Raw genomic sequence first — 10,923 nt, 5'->3', positions numbered from 1 at the left:
CAGAACAGGCAGATCTACTGAAATACACTGCTGAGGGGAGCAGCAGGTGGGTCAGGAGAGGTCTGCTGCGCCATGTGGGTCAGCTCCCTGGTGGGGGATTGAACTTGTGCTGTAGTAGCTTCTGAAAGCTTCATAATGCAGTGCTTTAACCCACTGCACTACCAGGGAGAGCCCCCTTTCTATCACTCTTATGGTAGTAACCATTAAAGGATCACTTACAAGATTGTTACAGATGCTGAGCACCACCATCTCAAAGTTGTAATTTTGTTGTTTGAGCAAGTATGTTGTTGACCAATGCAGTTCCAAGGCACAGATTTCTAATGTAAATTTACATGCCTATGAAATAGGAAAAGGTCAATGAGAATCGATTCGTCTGGTATTACAGGAAATGCTGATTCTTTGCAAAACTAAGAAAAGCAAGATCAGAGAACTTACTTTAACGACTTTTATCTCTGTATCCTCCAAAAACAGGATCAGGGGCACCAGGCCTGTAAAGATCACATCACTCAGCATCCAGGTGTATTGGCTCATGTCTCTGAGTAACTCTCCAAAGTGTCGAATGGCCATGCACCGAATGCCTGCATTACTCTGGAATATGCACATAAATAAAGGCCTCATTTGAGGATATTGCTAGGATTTCTTTCTTGGAAGTAGTGAGATATCTATGCCTCCATTTTTGTTTATGTTTGAATCTGTATCTATCTATATCTTTGTATGTACATGTCTTATATACTGCATATATACATATATGAAATTATATTTTTAGAAAAGGTTCACCTTGGCTCTGTCTAGTGAGTCATTTCTTTTGATTTTAAAAGATTTGCTTACCAAAATTCAGATTGCATTACAAATTCCTCTTAGAAATGTAATTTTCTTAAGTTTAGGAAGATGTTTAGTACTTAATGTACTAAAAATTGGCTGGAATAATTTGTATAACTGGGGAAAATTTCTATAAAGTTGCTTAGAGTAATTCAATCATACTGTATTTAAATGCAACCTTTGTAGAGATGATAGATAATGCCAATGGGGACTCTTTCATGATGCCACAGAAAACCAGAGTTCCAAATGTTATTTATGTCATGTAGAAAGGTGATTGGATTGTAAAGATTCTAGAAGACAAAAAATGGAAGTCAAGAGGAAGAGGGTTTTTTTTTTTTTTTAAAGATTTATTTATTTGTACATACAGAACTGGAGTACAGGCCAGAGGCTCAGGGGCGGTGAGAGGCTTCCCCAGAGACAAAGTGGGGAGCAGAACAGGCAGATCTACGAAGTACACTGCTGAGGGGAGCAGTGGGCGGGTCAGGAGAGGTCTGCCGCGCCATGTGGTCACCTCCCTGGCAGGCGGGAATCGAACTCACACGGAAGTGGCTTTAGCTTCTCAGTGCAGTGCTCTAACCTGCTGCGCCACCAAGGAGGGCCCAAGTGTATTATTATTATTTTTTTTAAATAACACCTGCCAGACCCACCCTGGTTAAAGCACAGCACTAAGAAGCTAAAGCCACTTCAGCATGAGTTCGATCCCTGCCCCGGAAGTAATCCACATGAAGTGGCAGACCTCTCCTGACCCACCCCTGCCCGCTGCTCCCCTCAGTAGTATACTTCTTGGATCTGCCTGTTCTGTTCCCCACTCTGTCTCTGGTGAATCCTCTCAAAGCCCTTGCACCTCTGGCCTGTACCCCAGTTCTGTATGCATAAATAAATAAATCTTTTTAAAAAATAATGAAATAACACCTTCCAGTTTTTAAGAATGCTTATGTTTTCATTTTGAAAATATTCTTTTACATGCATATACCAACTACTTATTAGTTGAATAAAAATGGCCAAAATTCCTTCATTTGCCATAGTTTCCTTATGTGTTAACTTAGGGTTTTTTAGAGAATATACAAAATAGTTCATGTAAATATCATGAAAATCACTTTTGTCACTAAATTCCTTCTTTCTAAGATTAAATGATATTGTTCCCTTATTGACTGACATCTAAATAATTAAGAAATTACAAATTTTGGTAAGATCACTTGCTATGAAATAATTCTCTGGTTCACAAACAGCTCACTATAGATATTGTTAAAATAAACAGATTCTCTCAATGGAATATCAAATATTCTTATTAAAACTATTACTGTTAACTGACTTTTTGGGAACAAGTTTACCACACCAAATGAGCATTTTATAGGGCATAACTTTCTAATAAAATACTTTCTTATTTAGAGTTTTGTATAATAGCAAACATTTTGGGGGAGCATTATACATGTCAAATCTAATTTCAGAATATACACACTACTACAGGTGGGAAATTGTAACAAGGGGAGGAATCACTTTGTTGACGATCTCACAACTAATAAGAGGCAGAACTAGATCCAGGGTAAACCATTCTATAGTCACAATGTTATATTTCATCTCTTACTCAAGGACAGAGCTGTTCTTTGACTCTTTATGGGCAGACTTTTTCAGGATCATATAGAATAGCTTAAAAAAACAGTACTTGGTCCTCCCCTGTGGCACAATGAGTTAAGCACAGCTTGAAGCTAGCCATAGCTGCTTCAGCACAATTTCGATCCCTGGCCAGGGAGCTGATCCGCATGGTGCCGCAGATCTCTTCTGACCTGCCGGCTGCTGCCCTCAGCAGTGTACTTAGACGTTCAGTCTGTTCTGCTCCCACTCTGTCTCTGGTGAATCCTCTCACCGCCTCTGCTCCTCTGGCCTGTACCCAGTTCTGTATACATAAATAAATAAATCTTAAAAAAAAAATACTTAACTGACTAACTCACATGATCCATGAGAGGACAGTAGCTGGAAGCAATTCTGGTACATAGAGAAGAGTAGGTCACCTTGTCCAGCTTGCCTAAAAGTTTTCGAAGGGTCAGCAAGGCCCGAGCTATAACAGTCTTGTCTTTGGAAAGGAAGGCATCCAGGATGGCTATTATTAAACTTTTGACATTTTCTATCTACATATAAAAGAAAGAAAATAGTGGGACTTTGGAACTAAAAGGAGGCAAAGTAGCATTTGGTAGCACTTAAATAAGGTGATGAATTACTTACATACACACACACACCCAAGCACACACACATGCACACACCTTGTTAATAACTGGTGCCATGCTGGAAATTTTCTGAAGGCTCAATTTACTAACTGCAGAATTAGAATCATTGACCCAGTTTCTGAAAAGAACCAAAAATTCTTCTGGGAATGGGTCTTTGAAGAAGTTATTCAGCAACTGAAAAAAAAGAGTTAATAATTAAAACTGTAAGGCCAAATGTATGGTTTTTGCTTTACTCATAAAAATCAAGATATCGTCATTAAATATGAAATACAGAGTACCAAGTTGATTTATGTATTTCTCTGAAAGCTTTAGAAGTGGACAGTATACTGGGTAGGTATGTTTTCTATAGTTTGTTAACTATTTTGCTGACTATGAAGTTTGAAATCATCTCAAAGTTTTAAAAATGCTTGGCATCACATTTAAGATCAGTATTTCTTTACTATATATCATTTATGAAATAGTTGTATTTAATTCAGGTAATTTCAGTTTATAGAAACTTTCTATATGCCTTTTGTAAAAGCAGAAGAATGTCCTCAACTGGTTTAAATATAGTGTGGAATTACAATACACAGTGTAATACTCACATGAAGTAATATAGTTTTATATCTTTGTTTTACTCAGTATTTAGCCCATTTCTTCTTTTACCAGACCATTTGTAGTATCATATATCCCAGGTGTTACCTACTATCTTTAGTAAACTCACCTCTCAATGTACTTTAAGAAACATGCAGAGGTATGAACTGATACTACAAAATGATCAGTGCTTATGCAAATCCACACTCCCTAGGAAGTGACAAAAGTCAACTTCTGGAGTAGGAGAAAGGGACAACCCTCTCATAATCCAGTTCTACCTCTACCTCTACCTCAATTTCAGCTGCCTGCCATTCTCTTAACTCTTAGTAATACTTTTATTCAGAGAGAGATGGGAGTTTGGAGAATTGGTTTTAGTTTGGATTAGGAAGAGGGAGTGAGAATCTGATTATTTGTAGTATCTTAATAAAACTTACTTCAGTGAGAAATATTATTGTGATGATACTGTCTTCTGATCTTCTCGGACCTTCCACTGAGAGCTTGTAAAGATAATGCAAGGTCTCTGGAAACTGTGGAAAGTTATATTCACTGAGAGTTCTGTAAAGGAGAGTAAGGTGATGAATTATCACAGTAGTAGTAAATGGTCTGCATCAGCGAATGCTAATGGTTGTAAAGAGAATCATTTTCTCACACAAAATTTGTATCAGTCAGATAAAAAGAAAGATCTAGTATTCCCAAACTGAAGGTGAACTGCAGTTCCATTACAAATTCTTCACGGACTTCGGGTTATTTATATTTGGATCCCTGTTCATTCCTTTCTTTCTTCATTATCACTCCTTTTTCTTGTTTCTCCCATTCTGTGTGAACTTGTAGCAAATAATTTACCAAAGGGACCACTAGCACAAGATAAAAATCTTAGCAATCCAAGATGGCCAACTAACTTTGGTTTTAGGCCAAGCTCTTCTATCAAATGACATAATGAAGAAGGGTGTTTCGACTTAAGCTGGGCTACTCAGGAAATGATTCATGAAGCCATTTTCCATAACACCTGGGCTATGGCCAGGCTCACAGGACATACTGGCCTGGATCATATTGGTAGCTTCAGGATTAAGATTGTGGCCCAGATTGTATTTGAAGACTATAGCTTGGTCTTCTACACCAGGACTTAAATCCAGAGATCTTATTCTGATTCAGTAGGTTTGAAGAGGACCAAGAGATTTTTCATATTTTTAACTCCCTGGGAATGCTGTGTCTGCTCGTCTGTGGACTACACCTTGAATAAGAAAATCTCAAGGTTGAGTCATGTGTCTCTTAGCGATGGAGATACTATCTAAGAAATACATATTTGGGAGACTGTTACTGTGTCTTAGAATGTAATAATACAAACAGCCTATTAGAAGTCTTAGCTAGCCACTTGCAGTGTACAGCTGTACCACACTTTTACAAAATCCATATGAAAATAAGATGCCATTTTTAAACCACCAAGATCCATGTGACCATATGTATATATACACACTTACACACACACAGAGTATTTATTTTCTGGGTCAGCCCAGCTTCAAATGGCCCATCATGTTGTCAAGACCAACATGTATCTTGATTCTTGATCAGAAAATCCAGTGCTATAATTAGAAGCTTGCTGTTCACTAAGGGCTTACCTGAGGGAAAAAAACCTTTCTAGAATGAGAAAAAGAAGTCCTCTTTCATTACATTTTCTAAAATGTACTGACCTCATCGAGCTCAGGTTTTATTGACTCTCTCTAAACTGAGAGCACATCTCTAATAGCCAGAGTCCCTCAGTCAGAAATCAGCTAGCAAGGAGAAAAGAGCACTCACTCCTAGATATGTTCCCGACAGGTTAATTGGGTATCTGGATCATCAAGTAAGAGGGCAGAAAATGGAAAATTCTCTTAATGGGAAACCCCTCAAAATAAATTAAGAAATAGAAATCAAATGACAATTCACTTCATTGGGAGAGCTTTGGGAATGGCAGTGTGTATGTTGAAACAGGACTTACTAACAAAAGTTGGAGAAGGTGGGATAGAAACTAGAGCCCGGTACCAAGCTGTTAATCTTACTTGGCAACAAGGTAGACTCCATGATGGTGAAATAGTGCCTGGGAAAACTGTTCCCAGCAATTCTTTATCTTTAGAGCCTCATCTACTTCTTGTAGTCCAGAACAATTCAGCAGAACTCGCAGGGCATCCTGGGCATAGCTACGGCTCAAAGAAGAGCAAGACTGATTATCACTGACAGTGACTTACACATTACTATCCCCAACCTGCCTTTTCATTTCACCTTGGGCAGGCTGCAGACTTGGGGAAAGAGCACATTTCCATAGGAAGAAACTGCTAACTGTGCTTCATCTCCACTGATTAGCAGTATATGGGATTTGGGGTTAAAATGAAATTATAGCATGTTAAATCTAAGATTGATTATGCAGAAACTTATTAACAACTTATTACCAAAACATGATAAATAATGAGGTAACTTGCTAAAGCTATTTTTTATTTTCTCTTAAATACATAGGATATATTCTTACCAAATGTGGGATGATTTGGGGGATGTCTGCTTTGGAGGGCAGAGAGTAGACTAAATACCTTAATGGAACTGTTTGTGTTTTATTTATTTGATTGAGGCGATATTGGTTTACAAGACTGTATATGATTTACAGGTATAGACTCATACCTCTTAAGATGCATTTCACCACACCACACCCACCATCAAAGCACTGATAGTCCTTCACATATTCCATTGTGTTTTAGAGTATGGTTTGGCTGAGATGTCCACAAAATGCTGGCAAGTAATAGACATTAGGGCCCAGATTTCCCTGGAGAGCAGCAGAGTTAACTGAACTCCTTTGGGTGAAAGGGAAGGTTGAACACTGTAGCTGGATAGAGTCCCTGTGGACCATCATAGGCCCACATTTCCCATCATCAACCACAAATCAACTTTATACTTCACAAAGCACATGGGACACATTATTTGTATCTTACATGTATAACTCCTTACGGGGATGACTAACAGTGTGAATGACACAGGTAGAATGCGTCTGGCTTTGGGGTTTAAGCTCCTCACCATTCTTCCTCCTCTCAGTCTCCACACCCCTCCCCTGTCTTCATTGTGGCAGGAATAAACTGTCTTCTGGGCAGTGTTTACACAATGTACACATTAAAGGAGGGGCCAAGTTAACTTCTAGGTATTTAGGAAGTTGTTTAGAGGCCACTGTACTCTTCAGAAGACAGAAAACTGTACAAATAGATTACTCCACAAGGGGTTATAAAGAGTTCCACATATAAACCCAAGAGAGAAAACAGAGCTGACAGCTGGAAGCTTAATGATTATTAATCTGAAATAACTGTGACTATCTCACCAAGGCCTGTTCTCTGTCACCAGTCTCAAGCTGCTGCTGTAAAAGAGCTGAAGCAAGAGGGCCATCAAGAGTTGGGGAAAGAACTGAGCCACTGCTTTCCTGTAAGATCCCACAGGCAGCAATGTACACAGGGCTTGGGAGGCCTGCAAAGGAAAGATAAGAGGCTGAGAGTGTGACCATCTCCTTCAAACCCAGACAGCCTCAGTGAGGGGGGCCAGAAAATAGATCTCTTCCAGCATCCTTGTAGGAAACTTGAAAGGCGCATGTATGCTCATTCATTCAATCATGTAGTAACAGTGACTAAGTCAATTTTGAACCAGGACCATGCTCTTCTCTTGAACTAGAAACTTCTTGACCAGAATCTACATTCTTTAACCTCATTCAGTTGGTCACCTAATCATCTTGACCAAATCACATAAACTCTCCCTTTTCACATTTGGCCCGACACAACTTTATAGTTCTTCTAGGCTTTCATTCATCTCACATAAGACATTTATTGGTCCCCTTTCTGTGTCCTTCATCTGAGCATAAGCTCCACGATCAGAATGTTGTACGTAGTAGGCATACAATAAATATATTTTGGATGAATGAGTGAATAAGAGTTGGGACTGTGTTAAAAAAAAATGTATGATTGAATCTGTTGTAGACACATTCTTTCAAGATCAGAAGAACTCCTATCCCACCTGCTGCTCCCCTGAGCAGTGTATTCCAGTAGATCTGCTTGTTCTGCTCTCCACTTTGTCGTTGGTGAATCATCTCGTTCCCCTTCTGCCCTAGGTCCCAGTTCTTGTGTACATAAATAAATAAACCTTTGTTTTAAAGATTTATTTATTTATGCTTACAGAACTGGGATATAGGCCAGTGTCATGTGGGTCACCTCCTGGCCAGGGGATGGAACTCATACTGATGCGGCTGTGGCTTGCTTGCAGTGCTGCATCCTAACCCTCTACACCACTAGGGAGGGCCCAATAAATAAATATTTTAAGAAAAAATAAAAGAACAGCGAGAAAAAGACATATTCATCATGCTATTTACTGCCACGGGCATCATGTTGGTAGCATCCATAGAGAAACGTCTTCTTTCCATCAGGCTATCGGCTCTTTCCCCAGGCTTCCCTTTCAGTATCAACAAGATAGTCTTCAGCACGTGAGGGGCCACACTTGACTCAGAACCAGCTGCCTGCCACATCAGTATCAAAGTGCTGTGAAAATAATCCCATAATAAAAACCCTAAGTTTTTCATTTCCTATTCAGAATAGTAATGTGAATAATAAAGAGTCTTGGTTTTTACATCTTTTTTATAGCAAATATATATACTATAGACAATTCCAAAACTAACTGATATTCCCATTTCCAAATGATCCCATGAAGTCTTGTCCTTGAAAACAGAGAAATAATTTTGGTATGGTCATATGGGAAATATAGTTTGCAAGTTCATTTCCTACTGTTATTCAGATATTTGTTCAGCTTAATGCACAAATGAATGGACTCTCTGTACCCCAAATGCCATTTAGCCCTCGTTTGTGACATTGATATTATAGGATTATAGAATACTTAAAACCTATTGTGGAAATGCAAATTAATATATTAAAAATCAATTTGAAAAACTAAATAGGCAATTAACAGCTAAATAAAATGCTATATAAATTAAAAAAGAAAGTATTTTATAAAGCTGAGCTCAAAGAAGTGTCATTTTGCCAAATTAGCCACTTGCTACATTTAATTAGTAGTATGACTAGAGCATGACTAGAGTAATGGAACATCCAGTTATACCTGAAGATTTTTTATGTTTCATTATTTTTTTGGTAGGTGGATCTACTTAAACCTGTCCTTCATATATAATTTTATCACATATGTCATATTACATTGTCAAACTGAGGACAGGTTTCTTACTATGGGGTATGCAGCAGAACACAGTTTAAAGCTTCAGATAAGTCTTAGTGAGTGGTTATTTCTCATGTTACAGGAATTTCTAAGGATATAAACGATGTAGATGGTCTTATTTCAGCCTTACAGTCATGTGATATAAAAATCTTCTCTTTTGGAAATATTAAGCCAGACCTGAATGATCCAAACATGAACCCAAGCGTCTACCTTGCCATAGGTATGAAGGTGCCTTACTTGTCTGCGGGGACTGGGTAGTCCATAAGCTGAAAGATGACCTTTTTCGGTGAAGTGCGTGTCAGCAAGGTGACAACTAGCAACATGGCTTGCTTCATAACGTGAGAAGGATTTTCACGCAATTGCTTATAAATAGAATCCACGATCTTAGAGACCTGGAAAAATTATTTCACACATCAACAAGAATCTCCTTTCCCATGGCCACTTCTTAAGCCAGGCACTTTTCATTTTTAGAAATCATGTAGCCAAAAATTCTAATATATCCAGTGTTTTTCATTTTTCCTTTTTTTAAAAAAAATTATTACTGAGTAATATTGTTTTAGTGCACTGTCTATATTGGTAATTCTGGAGAAGAGTTTCGTACCTTCTCAGATGTATACCATAGAGGTAAAAATTCAGTCCTCCTGAGAATGATCACGCAGGCAATTAACACCCAAAGAAGCACTAGCACAAAGCATATATATGGATGTAACTACATAATGAAAATATTTATTTGGATGATGAATAAAGTTGTGCATTTACGTATAGTGGGACAATACCCATTAAAAGTTTCATAGTAGATTTCACTATATAAGACATATTCAATATTGAAAACATATGTTTGATTAAAATCCTTTAAGGAGAAAGTCAAAATAATGGAACAGAATAACAATGGAACTAATTATCTATTTTCCCTCTGAAAATTAAGATGATTTTAATCTAAAAACTCTAAGGTGCACATGTGTTGGAGGAAGAGCCCTAAATGGTACACATCAAGTAGTTATCCTTCAACTGAAAGGTCTTAACAATTATGCTCAATGGCTACACAGGGGATTTTAATTACAGTTTTATTGTTTTCAGTGTATTTCTTTAAACACTGCTGAAGTAAATATGGCAAAATGTCATTTGGAATGACTGGTGGGTGAATATTACATTATTTCTAAGCTTTTCTTTATGCTTGAGAATTTTCACAAAAAAAATGATTTGATTAAACTAACATGATGAGCAATGACAAGAAATATATATGAAAAGAAGTCGGGCAATAACAGGTAAGAAAAGCCTTTTTGAGAATAAACCTGGTGTTTCTTCACTGCTGCGGAACAGCCCACCCCAGGCATCTAATATTTACCGTGGTGACCTTGTGGGCATGGTCTTCCAGAGTTAAGGTCAGTAATGTCGCCGCCTCAGCAGCTATTTCCTTATCAGATGCAGAGAGTCTCATCAGGAGGCTCCACACAAAGTCCGTCAGCATGGCTGGCAGTAGGATCAGTCCTAAATTCTGAAGACATAAAGGGCACCATGACCTCCATGCTTACCTACCTACGTCAACCAGGTAAAACTAGTTAGCAAAAGAGCTAACTTCAGATAACCCAAGGGAAGGCAGGGTTCTCAGCATCTTTGTTGTTCTGGGCTCTTTTCTCCTTAAAAAAATGTTAAAAATTGACCCCCTTCTGCCATCCCTCATGGGGCAGCGGGTTAAATCACAGCACTAAGAAGCCAAAAACTTCTATAGCACAGGTTAGATCTCCGCCCCCGAGGTGACCCACATGGCGCTGCAGACCTCTACTGACCTGCCTGCTGTTCCCCTCAGCAGTGTACTTTGTCTACCTGCCTGTTCTGCTCCCCATTTTGTCTCTAGTGAATCCTCTCAGCAGCCCTGTACCTCTGGCCTGTACCCCAGTTCTGTATGCACAAATAAATGAACCTTAAAAAAAATTGACCCCCTTCTTTATCTTCCCCTGCTGTATGTCTCAGATCTATAATTTGCCTGCTATTGATAGTTTTATCTCCCTCCCCATATCCCGCCTATGAAACCAAATATTATACAAAATGAACAATTTTATAAATGGCCTGTCCTATTTTAAGAAAACAGATATAT

The 10,923-nt window shown here is 38.4% G+C and overlaps 1 protein-coding gene across 1 annotated transcript in view; it reads right to left on the bottom strand.

Moving 5' to 3' along the window:
• Window positions 1-10,923, bottom strand: part of MROH9 (maestro heat-like repeat family member 9) — a 96,998-nt gene that overhangs the window by 7,117 nt on the left and 78,958 nt on the right. Inside the window, exons 11-20 of the mRNA XM_004688118.1 lie at window positions 10,174-10,323; window positions 9,066-9,220; window positions 7,981-8,146; window positions 6,946-7,088; window positions 5,651-5,788; window positions 4,049-4,169; window positions 3,078-3,215; window positions 2,769-2,945; window positions 436-588; window positions 220-336 (exon numbers count right to left, since the gene is read on the bottom strand). Coding sequence (XP_004688175.1) covers window positions 220-336; window positions 436-588; window positions 2,769-2,945; window positions 3,078-3,215; window positions 4,049-4,169; window positions 5,651-5,788; window positions 6,946-7,088; window positions 7,981-8,146; window positions 9,066-9,220; window positions 10,174-10,323 — 1,458 coding nt within the window. The remainder of the gene's footprint in view (window positions 1-219; window positions 337-435; window positions 589-2,768; window positions 2,946-3,077; window positions 3,216-4,048; window positions 4,170-5,650; window positions 5,789-6,945; window positions 7,089-7,980; window positions 8,147-9,065; window positions 9,221-10,173; window positions 10,324-10,923) is intronic.

This window comes from Condylura cristata, unplaced genomic scaffold, assembly GCF_000260355.1.
Source record: "Condylura cristata isolate star-nosed mole 26May11 unplaced genomic scaffold, ConCri1.0 scaffold00024, whole genome shotgun sequence".
NCBI classification, from domain to species: Eukaryota; Metazoa; Chordata; class Mammalia; order Eulipotyphla; family Talpidae; genus Condylura; species Condylura cristata.
This window is presented reverse-complemented; position numbering and strand designations above follow the sequence as displayed.